This window comes from Ahaetulla prasina, chromosome 6, assembly GCF_028640845.1.
Source record: "Ahaetulla prasina isolate Xishuangbanna chromosome 6, ASM2864084v1, whole genome shotgun sequence".
Classification (NCBI taxonomy): domain Eukaryota; kingdom Metazoa; phylum Chordata; class Lepidosauria; order Squamata; family Colubridae; genus Ahaetulla; species Ahaetulla prasina.
Window position 1 is genome coordinate 106761280 of NC_080544.1, and position 21790 is coordinate 106783069.

General features: G+C 46.3%; 1 protein-coding gene across 1 annotated transcript in view; it reads right to left on the bottom strand.

Annotated features, from left to right (window-relative positions):
* The window catches only part of FAM131A (family with sequence similarity 131 member A), a 39941-nt gene extending 25034 nt beyond the window's left edge, over nt 1–14907 (bottom strand). Inside the window, exons 1-2 of the mRNA XM_058189157.1 lie at nt 14817–14907; nt 8230–8412 (exon numbers count right to left, since the gene is read on the bottom strand). Coding sequence (XP_058045140.1) covers nt 8230–8412; nt 14817–14886 — 253 coding nt within the window. The 5' untranslated portion in view covers nt 14887–14907. The remainder of the gene's footprint in view (nt 1–8229; nt 8413–14816) is intronic.
* Between the last annotated feature and the right edge of the window lie 6883 nt (nt 14908–21790).

Here is a 21790-nt window from a genome sequence, read left to right on the forward strand (position 1 = left end):
CCCAGACGCTGACAGCAGATCCAGCTGAAGACAATTCAGCTTGGGAGGACCCTCACTTCCGGAGATCTGAGAGGCGACGCCAGCAGAAGGAAGGGTGGGGCAGGCCTGGATAAATGCTGAGTCATGGAGCCACACCCCACAGCCTATATAAAGGACCTGCTTTTGGCATTCCAACCTTGAGTCAAGCAAAGTCTCATCTAGTTTGCTGATACCGGACTCCTATCGCTGAAGTCACAACTTGGACTCCTGCCTGCCCTGAGAAACCTCGAAGGAACTTGGCAAGCTGCAGAGGCTTCGTTGCCAAGTTTGTTACGGACTTCCTTGACTCGTTTGTCGGAGTAGGGGGTGGGACACGACACCCTCTCTCTCAGCTCAACCCATCTCACTGGGTGGTTGTTGTAGAGAAAAAAGTAGGCGGAAGGGATATTAGGTGTGTTGGCAGCCTTGAGTTTTTTATAAACAAAACTAAAAGCAGGATAAAAATCAAATAAATAAAAGAGCACAATTCAACCGTGTCTTTAAGAGGCACGCAAATAAGAAAGGCAGACAGACACCCCCCCACTTTCCCTGGCCAGAATTCCTCAGAATGGCTGGCTGGGGAATTCTGGGAGCTGAAGTCCACACAGCTTAAAGTGGCTGAGGTTGAGAAACACCGGTCTACTGTCATAAAAGCTGGGCCAAGGGTGGGAGCTGCCTTCTCCATCCTGTCCTTATTTATCCCATGGAATGGCTATTCCTGCCTGTCCTCTTCTCCCCTCAGCTGACAAGCTGTCAAAATGCAAAAAAAACAACAACAGCAGTTCAGCCATTAAAGCCAATGCACAGCTTGGACGATGGCCATAACCCCTGCTAACCCTTTGCTTTACAAAGCGGGATGTCTTCTCCCCAAAAATCAATTGCACGGGCCTTGCTAGGACCAAGGCTTTGAATTAAATGGAGACATCTCTCCCCTGCCTCAGCTTAAGAAGGTCAGGAGAGAGTTAAATTCTTCTCTGGCTTTTTGGAGTGACTCAGATGCTGGGCTTGGTAAAGCTCGGCCAGGTAAGGACAAAGCCAGCCTCTTCAGAACAACAGGATAACAAGAGCTGGGACCTTGGAGGTCTTCTAGTCCAACCCCCTGCTCAAACAGGAGAGCCTATACCGGGGTAGTCAACCTTTTTATACCTACCGCCCACTTTTGTATCTCTGTTAGTAGTAAAATTTTCTAACCGCCCACCGGTTCCGCAGTAATGCGCCATGTATCATCATCTGCGCATGCCTCTCGCGCATCATGGATTGGGTTTGTGGGAGCGCCGGCCACCAGCTCTGCTTGTCTGTTACAGCTGGGTAGTGTGGGGGGGAGATGCACGAGCTATTCTGGGACGAGGCTCTTTTGTTTGCGGTCGCACTATAGCGCCATTTAGTTTCACTTGCGTAACGTGAACTAAACTTTTGCACGGGCGGTACAAATAGTATATTTTCAGAAATTTAAATTGTCACGGGGAATTTTATGAAAACCTAATGTTTTTAAATAATGTTATGATTTTTTTTTAAAAAGTCAATTAAATTTAAAAAAAAGGAAAGTGCTTCAGTATCGGACAAAACCCCTACCGCCCACCATGAAAGCTGGAACGCCCACTAGTGGGAGGTAGGGACCAGGTTGACTACCACTGGCCTACACCGTGGGTGTCAAACTCAAGGCCAGCGGGCTGGATTTGTCCCACGAGGTGCTTAAATCTGGCCTGCTGGGCCGTCCTGGAAATATCGAAGGACCGGCTTCCGCAGTGCCTCTGCCGGCCAAAACGGGCCACCGAGACCCTGCAAGGCCCCATTCATGGCCCATGTTTGGCCGGCAGAGTTCTGCTGGAGATTGGAAAGGCCAAAAATGGGCTGCGCGGAGAATTACAATGCTGATCCAGCCCTGGAAGAAATCCAGTTTGACACCCCTGCAATTTCGGACAATTGGCTATCTAACCTCTTCTTAAAAACTTCCAGTGATGGAGCGCACCCACAGCATCTGGAGGCAAGTCATTCCACTGATTAATTGTTCTGTCAAGGCATTTCTCCTTATTTCCAAGTTGGATCTCTCCTTGATGAGTTTCCACCCACTGCTTCTTGTCCTGCCCTCAGGTGCTTTGGAGAATAGCTTGACCCCCTCTTCTTTGTGGCAGCTTTTCAAATATTGGGACTTTGCTATCATGTCAAGTTCAGCTTGCGTAGAGAGAGAGAGAGAGAGAGAGACAGGCAGGGAGGAAGAGAGACAGAGCTGGTCCAAAATATATGACCCCTGAGTCTCCCGACGACCCACATATTCAAAGGCACCAACCTAATTTTTTTTTTTAAAAAAAAAACCTTGGTGATTCAAGAAAAGAAACATCTCCCCGGGTGCACGCTGACATTGTTCTGTCTCTCTGGGTGCCAATCGTTCAAACGTTGCCCAAAGCAAACCAGCCAACCGCAATGAAAACAAACCTCCGCGATGAAATTGGCAGCTTCGACCGCTGCCCAAAACTTGGTTGATGTTTTGGGTTTGTTTGTTTTTTTAAAGGGAAGTGTCATTTTTAACCGAGATGTGGGTTTGGTTGGCCAAGCTGCGGCTTCCAAAGAGATGCTTAAAAATAAAGCCTCATTCTTGGAAGTAAGATTTTTTTTAAAAAACAAGTTTTTATTGATTTTTTAATTTCCACACACACACACACAGAGAGAGAGTTTATGAACAGAGGAATGGCCATATCATATCTTATACAACTTAACACATCCAAATACATTTTACTTAGTTACAATTTTTGCCAGAGTATTCTTTTTCCATATTTTAATCATGTCCAAATATTTCCATGCTCATTTATATAAATCACATCTTCTTTCGCCCTCGAGTTCTAATTTCTCCATTTTTACTAATATTTATTCTCTTGTATTATTTTGTTAGCTAGTTCAGTTTTTATCCTGATATATTCAAACATGTTCGGGGTTGTCTTTCTTCCATTTCATCTTTTTTTGTTTTACGGCAATCTTTCTCCTCCTCCTCCTTCCTCTCCCTCCCTTCTTTTATCCTTCCTACTTTCTTCTCTTCTCTCCTACTCCTTCTCTACTTGGAGTAGGAGATTTTGAACGGATGGAAAAGGAAATGGATAAACACCACGGCATGAATGAGGTTCCTCTGGGCCCTTGTTCTGCTGGAGAGGGGCTTTAAAAAGAATAATAATAATCAGGAGGCAGCTCACTCATTTTCATTCAGTATATGCTCCAAACCTGGGGAAATTTCAGATGGGCTTGGATGGTCCCTTGACTGAGCTACTACAGAACCAGTGGTGGGATTCAACCAGTTTGGACTGATTCAGGAGAACTGGTAGTTAAGTTGCTGGCTGGGCCCTCCTCTCCCCACCCCTTCCAGGAGTCCCCATGCACCCCATTTTCACTCCCAGGAGGCTGCAGGGAGACCTACTAGGCCCAAAAAAGGGCGAGGGAGCGGTGCGTTAGTCCCCCCCTCCTCCGCGGCCCATTTTTGTCCGGGGTGGGGATTGCAGGAGGCCGAGTGCTGCTAGGAGTGGGGAGGGAATGGGGATTTTGCAATATCCTTCCCCCAGGAGTGGGGAGGGAATGGGGATTTTGCAATATCCTTTCCCGAGGAGTGGGTTGGGAATGGGGATTTTGCAATTTCCTTCCCCCAGGAGTGGGGAGGGAATGGGGATTTTGCAATATCCTTCCCCCAGGAGTGGGGAGGGAATGGGGATTTTGCAATATCCTTCCCCGAGGAGTGGGGTGGGAATGGAGATTTTGCAATATCCTTCCCCCCAGGAGTGGGGAGGGAATGGGGATTTTGCAATATCCTTCCCCCAGGAGTGGGGAGGGAATGGGGATTTTGCAATATCCTTCCCCCGCCATGCCCACTAAACCGCACCCACCAAGCCACGCCCCACAGAACCGGTAGTAAAAAAAAAATTGGATTTCACCACTGGGTATAGCCCAGCCTTTTTCCAGACCAGCATTAAAGACAGACTGGTGCCAGCACACCTGTAGTGGGTTTCAAATTTTTTTACTACTGGTTCGGTGGGTGTGGCATGGTGGGTGTGGCATGGCTTGGTGGGTGTGGCTTGGTGGGTGTGGCAGGGGAAGGATACTGTAAAATCTCCATTCCCTCCCCACTCCAAGGGAAAGTTACTGCAAAATCTCCATTTCCTCCTGATCAGCTGGGACTTGGGAGGCAGAGAATAGAGTGGGGTGGGGCCTGTCAGAATTTTTACTACCGGTTCTCCGAACTACTCAAAATTTCCGCTACCGCTTCTCCAGAACTGGTCAGAACCTGCTGAAACCCATCTCTGCAGCACACCTTAACCAAACATGATTTTAATCTGCCCCCCCCCCCCATGGTGGGGCAGAGAGATGATGGAATAGCCCATCTACTTGGGACTTTACGGAAAAGGCAAAACACACATCACGATAACAAAACAATACAATCTGTCACAATGACATTATAGTACAAACAACCTGTTTCTAAGCTAGTACCATCCTAGATCTTGTGTTGTTCTATGAGTCTCTTTGTCCTCAAGGATAACCAGTATTTGTGTAAATCAGAGGTGGAGAACTATGGCCCCCCTTATGACTTGTGGACTTTAATCCCTAGAATTCCTGGGCCAGCATGGCTGACTCAGGAATTCTGGGAAGTCCACAAGTCATAAAAAGGCCATTGTTCTGTTCTTGCTATATACACCAATTATATGCAGGGGGACATGACAGTCATAGTTCCCCCCATGCCTGATGTAAGTGAATGAAGTCACATGCACCAAGAATTCAGCTAGGCTGAAATGGAAGACTTTGGATTCCAGCAAGAAGTTAACTACTTGTTGTGACCCAGGCCCAAGTAGGTAATAGGAATCTCAGTCAGTGTAAAAACAAACAAACTTTATTCGAACAGCTGAGAATTACTTCATTCTCAGCGTAGTTCAACTAAATTAAAGCAAATTCCTCCCAACACAATTCCTCAGTCCTATCACCAACTTTGGTCCAAACGTTCAGAAGACACCGATACAAAATAAATTCAACAAGACGAAGCTATCAATGTTGCTTTCCGGCAGAGAGCCCAAACGCCGTTGCAGGTCTTTCAAACCTTATGGGAGGGGCCAATCATCTCTTGGCCCTACTCCTGAGTTGTCCTCTTTGCTTGAGCTGCTCTTGCCTTTTGGCAGCTCTTCTCATGCATGCATTAGGAACAGGTTCCTCCTGTTCCTCTGCCTCACTACTGTCAGCCTCTGGAGACTCTGAAGTCCGCACATCACTCCCTGATGGCCCTGTCCCCACCTCTGCCTCCGACGCAGAGCCCTCATCCGGGCCTTCCCCAACCTCCAGGACTGGCCCATGTTCTTCCTCAGCCTCATCGCTGTCTAACTCTGTTGCCAGCTCCACAGGCTGCTGGCGGACCACAACACTACCCTGCATTGTCTGTAAACAGTTCTGTTTGTGTGAAATGCTAGTATTTGAGATGGGTGGGCTTCAAAAATTTTAGCAAGGGGTTCTCTGCCCGGTTGCTGGGTGGGCGTGGCCATGGTGGGCGTGGCCTAGTCAGCCTCCTGCACAATGGCAGGGGAGCGTTTTTGCCCTCTCCGGGCTCCGGAGGCTTTCCTCGAGCCTCCAGGAGAGTGAAAAAGGCCTCCCCAGCCTCTGGAGGCTTTCTGGAGACCCCCTTCCCGAACTTCCGGTAGGCCCGTTTTTTGCCCTCCCTGAGCCTCTGCATGCACCCTGCACTTACCTGCATCCAAAATGGGCTGCGTGGGGATTCCTGGGAGGGGCAAGGCAGGGCAAGGTGGGCCAGCCAGGAATGGGATTTGGGGGTTCTCCGAACTGCACAGAATCTCAGCTAGAGGTTCTCCTGAACCCCTGCGAACCCCCACCCCTGATTTGAGGCCATGGTTTCCCGTGATGTGATGTACGGTTTTCCTATGCATATTTATTTCTATTTGCAAGCAAGTTCCCCTGTTATTATTCATCAGAACCACTCAGAAACAAGCCGTAGCTAGGAACCAGTCTTAATGAACTAATTAAGTCTTAATGAACTTCCTCCCAACACTTAACTTCTACTAGGATCTGATTAAGGTTGCAAATGAGCAGTGGGAAACATTTATAAAATATCCAGGCAAAATCCAATTAAACAATCATGACTTTGACCTCCAAACATCAGCCTGGAATTCATTTCTCCTGCGTTTTGGTTCTATCTAGCTCAGGGGTGTCAAACTCAAGGCCCGGGGGCCGGATCCGCTTAGATCTGGCCCGCAGGGCTGCCCTGGAAACAGCGAAGGATCGGCCTGCTTCTGTCAGCGAAAACCGCGCTCGGGAGGGCTGTGCATGGCCCTCCTGAGCTCAGTTTTCACTGGCAGAGGGTTGCAGAAGGCCATCACACCCAGAAATTTTTGTTGTTGTTAGTTGTGGTGTCCGACCCATCGTGACCCCACGGACAATGTTCCTCCAGGCCTTCCTGTCCTCTACCATCCTCTGGAGTCCATTTAAACTCATGCCGACTGCTTCAGTGACTCCATCCAGCCACCTCGTTCTCTGTCGTCCCTTTCTTCTTTCGCCCTCAATCTTTCCCAGCATTAGGCTCTTCTCCAGGGAGTCCTTCCTTCTCATTAGGTGGCCAAAGTATTTGAATTTCATCTTCAGGATCTGGCCTTCTAAAGAGCAGTCAGGGCTGATCTCCTCTAGGACTGACTTGTTTGATCGCCTTGCAGTCCAAAGGACTCACAGGAGTCTTCTCCAGCACCAGAGTTCGACGGTCTCCATTCTTTGGCACTCAGCCTTTCTTATGGTCCAACCTTCACAGCCATACATTGCAACTGGGAAAACTATAACCTTTCACCCAGAAATAGAACTTGCCAAAAGAACACTTAAAAATGGACGTGACCCTTCTGGGGAGGTTATCAAACCAAACTTCTCCAGAAGATCTGAAGGCTGAGACGTTCCAGGAACCAAGCAGTTCAGTAGCTGCGGATTCACCAGTTGAGTAATAGGTCCGAGTACCGTGTCAGCATACAGAAAGTTGGCTCGATTGAATAAGCGATGGTGAACTTCACCGTGAATTAAAGATGTCGGGGAAGCGCAACAAACCATGTGTCTGTAAATCACCCCATCTGCCTCCCACCACTTGGAAGCTGCTTAGCAGAGATGGGGCTTTCTTCCCCAAATGCATTACAAACCAGCAACTAAAAATTTACTTCATACAGGAAAATATGCAGCTATCAAACACAGGAAAGCACGGGAACCTAGATTTGGTGCAAAACCAACACAAAGCACTAGATGGCAGAATAGAATAGAGTTGGAAAGAACATTGGAGGTCTTCTAGTCCAGGGGTCTCCAACCTTGGCAACTTTAAGGCTTGTGGACTTCAACTCCCAGAATTCCTCAGCCAGCGTTGCTGGTCCGCTTTGCTGGCTCGAGGAATTCTGGGAGTTGAAGTCCACAAGTCTTAAAGTTGCCAAGGTTGGAGACCCCTGTTCTAGTCCAGCTCCCCCCTGCTTAGGCAGGAAACCCTACACCACTTCAGACAAATGAAAAGAGAAAGAGAGAGAGAAAGGATACTATCTCTGCTTCCAGATAGTATCAGCTTTGGCTCTTGCAGCTCAGATCTGGCCTTAAATTTCTTGCGTAGTCTAGACCAGGGGTCTCCAACCTTGGCAACTTTAAGCCTCCCAGACTTCAACTCCCAGAATTCCACAGCCAGCAAAGCGGACCAATGTTTCTCAACCTTGGCAACTTGGAGTTGAGTGGACTTCAACTCCCAGAATTCCCCAACTAACATGCCGACTTTGGAATTCTAGGAGCTGAAGTCCATGCATGGTGGCCGTAGAATTCTGGGATTTGAAGTCCACGCATGCTGGCTGTGGAATTCTGGGAGCTGAAGTCCACGCATGCTGGCTGTGGAATTATGGGATTTGAAGTCTATGCATACTGGCTGTGGAATTCTGGGAGCTGAAGTCCACAGTTGCTGGCTGTGGAATTCTGGGAGCTGAAGTCCACGCATGCTGGCTGTGGAATTCTGGGAGTTGAAGTCCACACATGCTGGCTGCGGAATTATGGGAGTTGAAGTCCATGCATACTGGCTGTGGAATTCTGGGAGGTGAAGTCCACACTTGCTGGCTGTGGAATTCTGGGAGTTGCAGTCCACACATATTAATTGAGAAACACTGATCTAGCCTAAGGGACTTCCCTGAGAGAGCTCCCTCCCCCCCACCCCACCTGATTTCCCCTCCCTCGCAGTCCCACCTGCAGCAAACCTGGCCTCCTGCTCTCCTTCACTGAGATCCGAATAGGAGTTGAAGGTGCTTTCCAAGGTCGCAGGAGAATCGATGGGTTTGCACCACCCCTTCCACTCAATCAGGTGGGCGACCCTGCCTTGCGCCATGGCGGTGGGCTTGGTCACATGGTCCTTCACCACCTGGGAAATACCTGCAGCCGAACAAACAGACAGTGTTAGCTGGAGATGCTCTCGAGTTCCTGAGATGATGTCTCTTTGGTTCTGCAACCCAACAAGACAGACACAGACTTCAGAGGATCATTAGAACTGCAGAAAAAACAATGGCTACCAACCTGCCTTCCATTGAGGACCTGTATACTGCACGAGTCAAAAAGAGAGCTGTGAAAATATTTACAGATCCCTCACATCCTGGACATAAACTATTACAACTCCTACCCTCAAAACGACGCTATACAGCACTGCACACCAGAACAACTAGACACAAGAACAGTTTTTTCCCCAACACCATCACTCTGCTAAACAAATAATTCCCTCAACACTGTCAAACTATTCACTAAATCTGCAGTACTATTAATCTTCTCATTGTACCCATCATCCATTTCCTTCCACTTATGACTATATGACTGTAACTTTGTTGCTTGTATCCTTACGATTTATATTGATATTGATTGTTTCCTGATTGCTTAATTGTACCCTGTGACTATCATTAAGTGTTGTACCTTACAATTCTTGATGAAGGTATCTTTTCCTTTATGTACACTGAGAGCTTATGCACCAAGACAAATTCCTTGTGTGTCCAATCACACTTGGCCAATAAAAAATTCTATTCTATTCTATTCTATTCTATTCTATTCTATTCTATTCTATTCTATTCTATTTTTTTCCCTTTTAGGACACTCCCCAACCTGTGAAAGATCCTGGCAACCACGAATTATGGCACTTGGAATTCTTATAATTAACGTATTTCATGTTCTAAGGAAACTCGTTCTTCTATAAGAGCTAAATCTGTGATTCATGGCTTGTGTTGAACTTCCTCCATGCCTTCTGTATGACTGACATGAGCTTTGTTAATTAAAATATGCTTTTGTTTCTGCATGCATTCATATTTTTAATGTTTTCATATTTGCGATGCAGGCAGAGAGCAGTTGCTGGAAAGGAGAAAAGCTGTATAATTTAGCAGGCTGTTGGGAAAGAGGTTTTAGAGCAGTGTTTTCCAATCTTGGCAACTTGAAGGTGGGTGGACTTCAACTCCCCGGCTGGGGAATTCTGGGAATTGAAGTCCACCCATCTTCAAGTTGCCAAATTTGGAAAACACTGCTTGAGAGGCCTCACGGATCAGGTTGACCTACAAATAAGGAGAGGATCGAAAAACTGCAATGAGAGAAACGAAGCTACAAATAGCAGGCTGAAACAAATCCATATACGTACTTAAAACTTTTGAAATTGGTAAAAAATTAAACACAATGGTACAACACAACAAGTATTATAAATAGGGCATCAACCTTTAAGCTATTTGGATTTTCACACACACACAGGCACCCTTGGCAGAAATTTTTTTCACTTCAGAATATTTTCCAGTGTCCTTTATAATTGATTTCAGGAGGAAAAGAGATGTACATTTACCATGGTACTTAAATGGCAAAGAGGTGGAGAGGGTTGGTAGTTTTAAATTTCTGGGCATTTATATCTCGGAGGACCTCTCATGGACTATCTATCTATCTATCTATCTATCTATCTATCTATCTATCTATCTATCTATCTATCTATCTATCTATCTTATCTATCATCCATCTATATATCTATTTGTCAAGTATGTATTAGATAATATATATGTATAAGCATAAATTGAATACATAAAATGAATACAATTAAAGGGAACATTAGAACAGGGACGGAAGGCACGCTGGTGCTCTTATGCACGCCCCTTACAGACCTCTTAGGAATTGGGTAAGGTCAACAGTAGACAGCCTTAGGTTAAAATTTTGAGGGTTTTGGGATGAAACCACAGAGTCAGCTAGTGCATTAACAACTCTGTTGCTGAAGTCATATTTTCTGCAATCGAGTTTGGAGCGGTTCACTTTAAGTTTGTAATCTATCGTGTGCTCATGTATTGTTGTGGTTGAAGCTGAAGTAGTCATTGACAGGTAGGACATTGTAGCAGATGATTTTATGAGCTATGCTTAGGTCATACCGAAGGCAGCATAGTTCTAAATTTTATAAGCTCAAAAGTTCAAGTCTGGTGATATAAGGTATTTTGTTGCGAGTGGAGGAGTGGAGGACTCTTCTTGTGAAATATTTCTGGACTCTCTCAACTGTATTTATGTCCGATATGCAGTACGGGTTCCAGACAGATGAGCTGTATTCAAGAATTGGTCTAGCAAAGGTTTTATATGCTCTGGTTAGTAGTGTGATATTACCGGAGAAGAAGCTACACAAGATTAGGTTTACAACCCTTAATGTCTTTTTGGAGATGTTGTTCCAGTTGGCTTTATCAGTTAGATCATTTGATATGAGTACTCCAAGGTCCTTGACAGAGTGAGGGTCATCTACAAGGTCATGTCCACTTTGTTTGTATTTTGTGTTCTGATTCCTTTGGCCAATGTGTAAGACAGAGCATTTGCTGGTAGAGATTTGGTTGTGATTTGGAGACTATGAATGTTAAAATGCTTGAGAAGAAGGCACAGAAGAGGCTGTACTTCCTGAGAATGCTCAGGAAGATAAATCTATCTCAGCAGCTACTTCTGTCCTACTATCGCAGCACCGTTGAGAGTGTCCTGACATAAGGCATTCTTGCATGCTATGGGAGCAGCGGACAAAAAAGGCTCTACAGAGAATCATTAAAACTGCCCATAATATCATTGGGCTCCAGCTACCAGCCCTGGGCGACATCTTCGCATCTCCCTGTTTGAAGAAGTTGCATAACATTCTCAGAGGCTCTTCCCATCTGTTGTGGTCCACCACCAACCTGCGGAGCTGGCAACGGAGTCGGGCAGCGATGAGGCTGTGGTGGGGCCAGGGCCCTCTGGGAGTGAGGTGCGAACTCCAGAGCCTCCAGAGACTGATAGTAGTGAGGCAGAGGAACAGGAGGAGCCTGTTCCTAATGCACGCATGGCAAGAGCAGCTTAAGCAAAAAGGACAACTCGGGAGTAAGGCCAAGAGATGATTGGCCCCTCCCATAAGGCTTAAAACAGACCAGCAACAGCGTTTGGGCTTTGCCGGAAAACAACATTGGTAGCTTCGTCTTCTGCTTCGTCTACGTCTTGCATTTATTTTGGTGACTTCTGAACGTTTGCCAAGAAAGGCCTTTGGCAGTTTGCCTAATTGGACCAAGGTTTGCGATAGGACTGAGGAATTTGTGTTGGGAGGAATTTGTTTTAATTTGAGTTGAACAACGCTAGGAATGAAGTAATTCTCAGCTGTTCGAATAAAGTTTGTTTGTTTTTTCCACAGACTGAGTTTCCTACTACCTACTTGGGCCTGGGTCACAACACCATCCTGCTTACAATCTCTTTGGGCTGTTGCCTTCTGGCAGAAGATAGTGATCAATTAAAACTCGGACCCCACGCCTTCTGAATAGTTTTTATCCCAGAGCTATCGTTGCACTCAACAATGAACTAAAGGGCCTCCGTCAGTGAGCTATCGGAGAGCATTGCATGTCTGTTGTGTGGATGTTTGGGTGGTTTAGAGGCGGGGAATTTGTGGTGGGTGGTGGGTGTGTTTGGGGATTGTTATGAGTGTTGGGCCCGGTCTTTGAGTGTTATGTGAATTTCGTTGTATGGGTATACTGTGGATAGACGTACAATGACAATGAAGTTACAATAATCTTTCAGCATCCTGTTCATTTTGCTATTTGAGCCAGCCTGGATTCTTGGCAGCTTTATGGGACAAATATATTCCATCTTCTAGCAAGATTTTCAAAAGTTGCTTGCCTTTGCTGTCTTCTTTCTAGGGGCTGAGGGAGAGAGCAGTGGGCCCAAAGTCATCCAACTGGCTTCATGCCTAAGGCAGAACTCAAACTCACGGTTTCTAGTCCTTCAATCACGAGACTAAATTGGCTGTCGTTCTCAGGGCGAAGCAACATGGGCCTTGTGATACCAGAAGGGATCTTTGGTTGTTCTCTGAGCTTGCTAGTTTTTCTTGCAAGAGGTTTCATTACCCAAACTGGGTAACATCATCGGTGCTAGTCTTGTTCTACTTGCCCAACAATATGGGTTATGTTCAGCGGTGGGCTTCAAAAATTTTAGCAAGGGGTTCTCTGCCGGGTTGCCGGGTGGGCGTGGCCATGGTGGGTGTGGCCTAGTTGGCCTCCTGTACCACAGCGGGGGGGCGTTTTTGCCCTCCCCGGGCTCCAGAGGCTTTAATAATAATAACAACAAAGTTGGAAGGGACCTTGGAGGCCTTCTAGTCCAACCCCCTGCCCAGGCAGGAAAACCCTACATCATCTCAGACAGATGGTTATCCAACATTTTCTTAAAAATTTCCAGTGTTGGAGCATTTACAACTTCTGCAGGCAAGTCGTTCCACTTATTAATTGTTCTAACTGTCAGGAAATTTCTCCTTAGTTCTAAGTTGCTTCTTTCCTTGATCAGTTTCCACCCATTGCTTCTTGTTCTACCCTCAGGTGCTTTGGAGAACAGCCCGACTCCCTCTTCTTTGTGGCAGCCCCTGAGATATTGGAACACTGCTATCATGTCTCCCCTAGTCCTTCTTTTTATTAAACTAGACATACCCAGTTCCTGCAACCGTTCTTCATATGTTTTAGCCTCCAGTCCCCTAATCATCTTTGTTGCTCTTCTCTGCACTCTTTCTAGAGTCTCAGCATCTTTTTTACATCGTGGCGACCAAAACTGGATGCAATATTCCAAGTGTGGCCTTACCAAGGCATTATAAAGTGGTATTAACACTTCATGTGATATTGATTCTATCCCTCTGTTTATGCACCCCAGAACTGTGTTGGCTTTTTTCGCAGCTGCTGCACACTGTTGGCTCATATCTAAATGGTTGTCCACTAGGACTCCAAGATCCCTCTCACAGGTACTACTATTGAGCAAGGTACAGCTTTCTTCGAGCCTCCAGGAAAACGGCTTCCCCAGGCTCTGGAGGCCCTCTGGAGGCCAGATATGGCCCTATTTCCAGCCTTCCCGAATGTCTGGTAGGCCCGTTTTTCGCCCTCCCCGAGCCTCCGCATGTGCCCTGCACTTACCTACATCCAAAACGGGCTGCATGGAGACTCTTGCGAGGGTCGGGGTGGGCAAGGCTTTGGGGATTTTAAAGTTCCTGAAAGTGCCTGCTTTTGTTGGGCTTGTTAGCCAGCACCCTTTTCACTACACAGGGATAAAATAAACCAATATTCAGACTGAACCTGAAATTCAGCACAGCCCCCAGGGGCATTCCTTAAGCGTCCTTTACAAAATCCAGAGTGGGTTCTACATCCTTTTGGCCTGCTACTTCACTTTATTTCAGTCATCAAATCTTGGCCAGACTCTTTCTCAGTCCCATTTCCTGGACTTTTTTTTTTTTATTATTTGAATTTATATCCCGCCCTTCTCCGAAGACTCAGGGCGGCTTACACTGTGCTAAGCAATAGTCTTCATCCATTTGTATATTATATACAAAGTCAACTTTATTGCCCCCAACAATCTGGGTCCTCATTTTACCTACCTTATAAAGGATGGAAGGCTGAGTCAACCTTGGGCCTGGTGGCACTTGAACTTGCAGTAACTGCAAGCAGCTGTGTTAATAACAGACAGACTTAGTCTGCTGAGCCACCAGAGGACTTCCCCGGAGCACTAAATAACAGCCTCCTCTGAGCCATAAGCAGTGGTGGTATTCATCCGGTTGTATCCGGTTCAGGCGACCATCCCACGCAGACATCATGACCACCCATTTTGCCACGCTTTCGAGGCTCTGTGCATGCGCAGAAGGCCTTGCACATGCGCGGAAGACGGAAATGTGCGAGCGCACATTTGTGAACCTTTAGGGAAGGTAAGTGAACACCATCCCTGGCCCAGGGATGAAGTGCTCCCGGTTCGGATCAGATCGCCCGATCCGGTAGCGATGGCGGCAGGTAGTTCGGAGAACCAGTAGCAAAAATCCCTCTCCCTTCATGCCCAGCTGAGCCACGCAATCATCAGAGGTGTTTTTTTTTAACTTTTAAAAGCATTTTTTCTTTGGCCGAAAAAATGCTTTTAAAAGTAAAAAAAAAAAGCCTCTGATGATCGCGCAGCTCAGCTGGGATCGTCAGAACCCTTTAAAAGGATTTTTTCTACATCCTCTTCAGCCGAAGAGGTTGTAAAAAAAAAAAAGCTTTTAAAAGGCTCCCCAGGTGATCCCGGCTGAGTTGCCTGATCACCAGAATCTTTTAAAAGCATTTTCTACAACCTCTTCAGCCAAAGAAGTTGTAGAAAAAATGCTTTTAAAAGTAAAAAAAAAAAAAAAAGTTGGCCATGCCCACCCAGTCACATTACCCCCCCACCAAGCCACACCCACAGAACCGGTAGTAACAAATTTTACATTTCACCCCTGCCTTGGCCGTAAGCCAAACCTTGCTAAAGTTATGGTTGTGAGAATATGGCTGGGGTCTTCTACAGCTTACCATGCAAGGAAGATCGAGCGAGGGCTGCAATTTCCTGAATGGTCAGCGCTCGCCGGGACTTGGGTAGCATTTCGATGGTGTCTTCAACATTTACCTGTGAAAGAGACGAAACCAGCGGTCAATTAAGAAGGTTCACGTAGAAACACCCAGCGTGCCTCTAGATCAGGAATCTCCAACCTTGGTCCCTTTAAGACTTGTGGACTTCAACTCCCAGAGTTCCTCAGCCAGCTTTGCTGGCTGAGGGACTCTGGGAGTTGAAGTCCACAAGTCTTAAAGGGACCAAGGTTGGAGACCTCTGCTCTAGATCAGAGGTGGGGAAGATGGCCCCTTTATGACTTGTGGATTTCAACTCCCAGAAGATATTCATCTTCCCAAAGAGTTCGAAACTCCAGGAATGATAATAAAGATTGGGGTGCTGTAGAATACAGATGATTGACTTCCAGCTACACATACGTCCTGTCTGATGGAGATCAGACCCCCTTATACAGGTAGTCCTCAAGTTACAACCAGTCGCAGAGTGACTGCTTGAAGTTACGACAGACCCCCTCAAAAGGGTCTTATGCCCTGCTTCTGAAGTTTGTAACACTGAGTCAGTTATGGGATGATCTGCTTCACAACATGATAGCAGTATTCCAATATATATTCAGAATGCATATATTCAGTATTCCAATATATATTCAGAATGCAGCTGCACGGGTGATAGAGGGAGCCTCTCGTGGCTCCCATGTGACACCACTCCTGCGCAGGCTGCACTGGCTACCTGTGGTTTTCCGGGTGCATTTCAAGGTATTGATTACTACCTTTAAAGAGCTCCATGGCTTAGGGCCGGGTTACTTACGGGACCACCTACTGCCACCGATTGTCTCTCACCAACCCGTGCGCTCTCACAGAGAGGGACTCCTTAGGTTGCCGTCCGCCAGACAATGTCGGCTGGCGGCCCCCAGAAGTAGGGCCTTCTCTGTGGGGGCTCCCACCCTATGGAATGAACTTCCCCCAGGACTTCACCAACTTCCTGACCTTCGAACCTTCCGCCGCGAGCTGAAGACATATTTGTTCATCCGCGCAGGTCTGGCATAGGGTTTTTGATTTTATCTGGTTTTAATTCGAGTGGGTTTTATTCTTTTAATCGTATTTTTAACATGGGCCAAATGGAATCAGTTTTTTAAATTGTATTTTATTCTGTATTTATTTTGTTTGGTGTTTTATCTGGCTGTAAACCGCCCTGAGTCCTTCGGGAGAAGGGCGGTATAAAAATTTGATTAATAAATAAATAAAATAAATAAATAAAATATCTCAGGGCTGCCACAAAGAAGAGGGAGTCAAGCTATTCTCCAAAGCACCTGAGGACAGGACAAGAAGCAACAGGTGGAAACTGATCAAGGAGAGAAGCAACTTAGAACTAAGGAGAAATTTCCTGACAGTGAGAACAATTAATAAGGGGAACAACTTGCCTCCAGAAGTTGTGAATGCTCCAACAATGGAAGATTTTAAGAAGAAATTGGACTACCATTTGTCTGAAGTGGTGTAGGGTTTCCTGCCTATGCAGGGGGTTGGACTAGAAGACCTCCAAGGTCCCTTCCAACTATTATTATATTATATTATATTATATTATATTATATTATATTATATTATATTATTATATTATATTATATTATATTATATTATATTATATTATATTATATTATATTATATTATATTATATTATATTATATTATATTATATTATATCTTCAGCTCTGACTGGATGGTGGGGAATGGAAGGATTTATACTCCTTGCAAGCAGCTTGTCATTTGCATCCTTTTAGAGAGCCGTTGAGGTCACTTGCGGGTTTATCTGTGTCCTCAGGATCACCCGAATGGTGCAAAGGTGACCCTGATGACAGAGTTAAACCTCCAGGTGACCTTAACGACCCACTAAAAGAAGGAAAGGAGTCTTCAAGACCTAGAAATCCTTCCATTCCCCACCATCCAGTCAACCTGGAAATGAGAAATTGCATGACAGAGAGAGCAACCGACCAGTGGAACAGAAGTTGCCTTCAGAAGTTCTGGGAGCTTCATCACTGGAAGCTTTCGAGAAGAAACCGGGCTGCCATCTGTCCAAAATGGGTTCTCCTGCTTGCGGGGGTGGGGGGGTGGGGGGCGGACTAGAAGACCTCCAAGGTCCCTTCCAACTCTGTTATTCAATTCTATAACTGTCAGGACTCACAACCGTAATTCGCAGGCTCCATTACGATGGTAAGTCAAGGACTACCCATAGCCATTTGCCCTTGGCAATATCCCTTTTGAGATCTGGCTCCTTCCAAGAATAATAACCTTTCTCTTCTTCTTTGATCAGCCCCCCCCCCTGCATTCATCTCTTTTTTCCCCCTCCTCTTAACTCCAAACTGGATCACCTTCTGAAGGGCACCAGCAGAAGAAGAAAAAAAGAACCATGACATTCTTTATTAAATCCCACAGGCTTGGGATCCAACTCAACAAAAGATGATTCCTCGCCATGCGATAAATACGGCATGATTGCTCCGTGTGAAATGGAGAAGTCAAGCCATCCCCTGCTCAGCCTTCCCAGGCAAGCAAAAAAAAAATATATGATGCGTTTTTAAAAACTTCCAACTGGTTTAAACGGTTCCAATTGGGGTTGGTTTGCTTTAAACTTGGTTTGGTTGATTCCTTTTAGCGATTTGGGATGTCGCGCAAGCCCAGCCTCAGGGTCAATCAGAATAGAGCTGAAGGGGCCTCGGAGGTCTTCTAGTCCAGTGGTCACCAATTGGTGGTCCGTGGACCACTGGTGGTCCGTGAGAAAATTTTGGTGGTCCACAGAAAAATTATTTGCATTTTTTATATTGCATTAAATCAGGGGTCCTCAAACAACGGTGCCTGGGACAGATACGTATAATGAATGTTTGTGTTGCTGCAGAGAGTCTCCCCCTTCGGGGTCTTTTTGCGTAGATTGGAGGGGGGGCAGAAATTCCAACTTGGGGTCTGCTTCGGCCTCTTGGTGCAAAGCTTTGGGCGAAGGCTGGAGGGAAGTGCTGCTCGTGGCAAAGAACCGGAGGCCTTGTTCCAGTGGGACTGCATCATGGCCTGAAACTGGCTGACCATCTCAGCCCACTGAGCCTCCAGGCACCAGCACCTGGCTTTGCACTCCCACAGGCCTTCCCTCTGCTTGGAAAGCCTATGCTCCTAGTCCTCAGTGAGGTGCTTCTGCTGAGTCTCCTTCTTGGGCAGATCCAATTTGAACTGAGCCAGCTGTTTGGCCAACTCTTTCTTGTGGTGGCTGCTTAGCTCCAACAACTGCTTCCTCTTAGGGCCCTAAGGAACCCGGGCGGGGAGGCGAGGGGTGGCTGAGAGGGGAGGGGCGAGTAGAGGCTGGCGAGATGCCCCTCAAGGTGACATCGAGTTGGCCACGTCCACCCAGTCACATGACCACCTAGCCACGCCCACCCAGCCCGTCATTAGGTAGATCATATTGGTGGTCCACAGGATTTCAAATTATGAATTTAGTGGTCTCTGGGTTCCAAAAGGTTGGGGACCCCTGTTCTAGTCCAATCCCCTGCTCAAGCAGGAGGCTAAACTATGGTTGGAAACATTTGTTCCTTTGCGTGCGGTTGGAAGGCAACTTCTGTCTTAGCAGAATAGCTTATTTCTTCCAGACGAATATATTATGTGAAGATGACAATTGTGTCTCACTGACACAGGTTTAGGTAACTGTCTTAACCTGGCACCCAAGCAATCAATCCAGGGGTGAAATCCAGCAGGTTCTGACGGGTTCTGGACAGTGGTGGGTTGCTCCCGGTTCTGTCCGGTTCTTGAGAACCAGTAGTAAAAGTGGCGGGAGGCTCCGCCCACCCGCCCTGACGTCATATTTGGTGATCTGCGCATGTGCAGAAGCTTCTGCACATGTGCAGAAACACGCGAGCGAGCAAGCAAAATGAGCACACACACGCGCTTCCGTTGCGAACCGGTAGTAAAGGCAAGTAGAACGTGCCTACCGTTCCTGTCCTATTGTTTCTTTTCGTTATATCCAATTAATATAGTTACTACAAACTCATACTTATATACAGTGGCGGGATTCGAATAATTTAACAACAGGTTCTCTGCCCTAATGACCAGCTGGGTAGGCGTGGCTTGGTGGTCATGTGACCGTGTGGGCGTGGCCAACTCAACGTCACTCAGGTCGATGGGCGCTTCGCCTTAGCGGTTACAATGTAATAAGCGTTAAACCAGGGAGGCAGTTTCTGTAAGCAGGGCAATAAAGATGAGGCTAGAAACACCACCAGAATGTTGCCTTCCTGCCTTCCGTACAGGATTAGCCCTGTGAAGCGGAAAAAAACAAAATAGGATTTCTTCCAACAACCAGTTCTCCAAACTGCTTAGAAAGTTAACAACTGGTTCTCCAAACTGCTTAGAAAGTTAACAACCGGTTCTCCCGAATAGGTGCGAACCGACTGAATCCCACCACTGCTTATATATATGCTTATATATTGTATAGTTATTACATGCTTATGCTTATATATACTGTGTGACAAAAATAAATAAATAAATAATAAATAAACCCACCCTTGGTTCTGGAGAACCCGTAGTGGAAATTTTAAGCAGTTCAGAGAACCGGTAGCGGAAATTTTGAGTAGTTCAGAGAACCGGCAAATACCACCTCTGGTTGGCCCCAGAGTGGGGTGGGAATGGAGACTTTGCAATATCTTTCTCCCAGGAGTAGGGAGGGATGGGATTTTGCAGTATTCTTCCCTTGCCACACCCACCAAGCCACACCCACAGAACCGGTAGTAAAAAAAATTGGATTTCACCACTGAATCAATCAAATAGAATAGAGTAGAGCTGGAAGGGACCTTGGAGGTCTTCTAGTCCAACCCCCTGTTTAAGCAGGAGAGCCTATATCATTCCAGACAACTAGCTGTCCAGTCTCTTCTTAAAAACCTCCAGTGATGGAGCACCCACAACTTCTGAAGGCCAACTTCCGCGTTAGGAAGTTTTTCTTTAATTCCAGGTTGCTTCTCTCCTGGATTAGGAAGGGTGTCGCACTCTGTGTTGTGCCTCGTCCGCTTTCCCCGCAGCCGGGCCCGTCTTATCTGCTTCCGAACGCTGAGGACTTTCTGGTCTCCTGCCTGCCTTGAGAACTTTGCTAGGACTTTGGCAGAGCTGCAGAGGCACGCCTGATTCGGATTTCCCTGACCCGGCCGTCAGCGGAGGAGTGGGACATGACACTCTGCTCTGTTTCTCCCAGTAGCTGAAAGGGCAGCCTTCCTTATCTTGCATTCCAGCGTGTGGGATGCAAAGGACATTGCAAAAAGCCAATTATACCGTTTCAGACAAGTGACCGTCCAGACTTTTCTTAACAACTGCCAATGATGGAGCACCTACAACTTCTGGAGGCAAGTTGTTCCACTGGTTAATTGTCCTCACTGTTAGGAAGTTTCTCCTAAGTTCCAGGTGGCTTCTCTCCTTGAGTAGTTTCCACCCATTGCTTCTTGTCCTGCCCTCTGGTGCTTTGGAGAATAGCTTGACTTCTTTCTGGCAGTCCTTCAAATATTGGAATTCTACTGTCATATCCTGCCTAGTCCTTCTTTTCATAGACCAGGGGTCTGCAAACTTGGCTCTTTTAAGACTTGTGGACTTGAACTCCCAGAGTTCCTCAGCCAGTTTAGCTGGCTGAGGAACTCTGGGAGTTGAAGTCCACAAGTCTTAAAAGAGCCAAGTTCGCAGACCATTGCACTAAACTAAACATATATCCAATTCTTGCAACTGTTCTTCCTATATTTTAACCTCCAGTTCCGCCCTAATCCTCTTTGTTGCTCTTCTCTCCACTCTTTCTAGAGTTTCAAGTTCTTTTTTACATCGTGGCGACCAAAACCGGATGCGGTATTCCAGGTGTGGCCTTACCAAGGCCTTATAAAAGGGGCACGTATATTTGCCTTCGTTGGCACAACATCGAATCGACCGCAACCCGTTTTTCAAATTTCACCATAGAAACAGATGGCAAGTCCTGCAGTCTACAATTTAAGTGAACACAGATTGGAAAGGGCTGGATTGAAGCCGCTTGCTGGAATAAGGAGACAAATTAAATAACGTAAATCAAGGCTTTCGAGGCTGATGACCAGCCAGGGACCAAAGAAACAGACAGCTTATAAGGTTACAAGGAAATAACTACTGTCTCTTGAAAACGGCCCTTAAAAAACCTCAAGACACTCAAAAAAAACTGGAAAACATAGGTTGTCCTCGCCTTATGACTACAATTGAACCCAAAGTGTCCACTGCCAAGCAAGACAATTGTTAAGTGAGTATTGCCCCATTTTACCACTTTTCCTGCCACAGTTGTTAAGTGAATCTCTGTACATCAATGACTCCATCTCTAACGATCCATCTGTTAAACTACTGAAGTTCACAGATGACACAACAGTGATCGGTCTCATTCGAGACAATGACGAATCCGCATACAGAGGGGTGGTCGAACGACTAGCCTTGTGGTGCGACCGAAGCAATCTGGAACTGAGCACACTCAAAACCGTAGAAATGGTGATAGACTTTAGGAGAAACTCTTCCATACTTCCACCTCTCACAATACTAGACAAAACAGTATCAACAGTACAAACCTTCAAATTTCTAGGTTCTACCATATCGCAAGATCTAAAATGGACAGCTAACATCAAAAACATCATCAAAAATAACACAACAAAGAATGTTCTTTCCGCGCCAACCCAGAAAGCTCAAACTGCCCAAGGAGCTGCTGATCCAGTTCTACAGAGGAATTATTGAGTCTGTCATTTGCACCTCTATAACTGTCTGGTTTGGTTCTGCAACCCAACAAGAAAGACACAGACTTCAGAGGATAATTAGAACTGCAGAAAAAACAATGGCTACCAACCTGCCTTCCATTGAGGACCTGTATACTGCACGAATCAAGAAGAGGGCCGTGAAAATATCTACAGACCCCTCACATCCTGGACATAAACTGTTTCAACT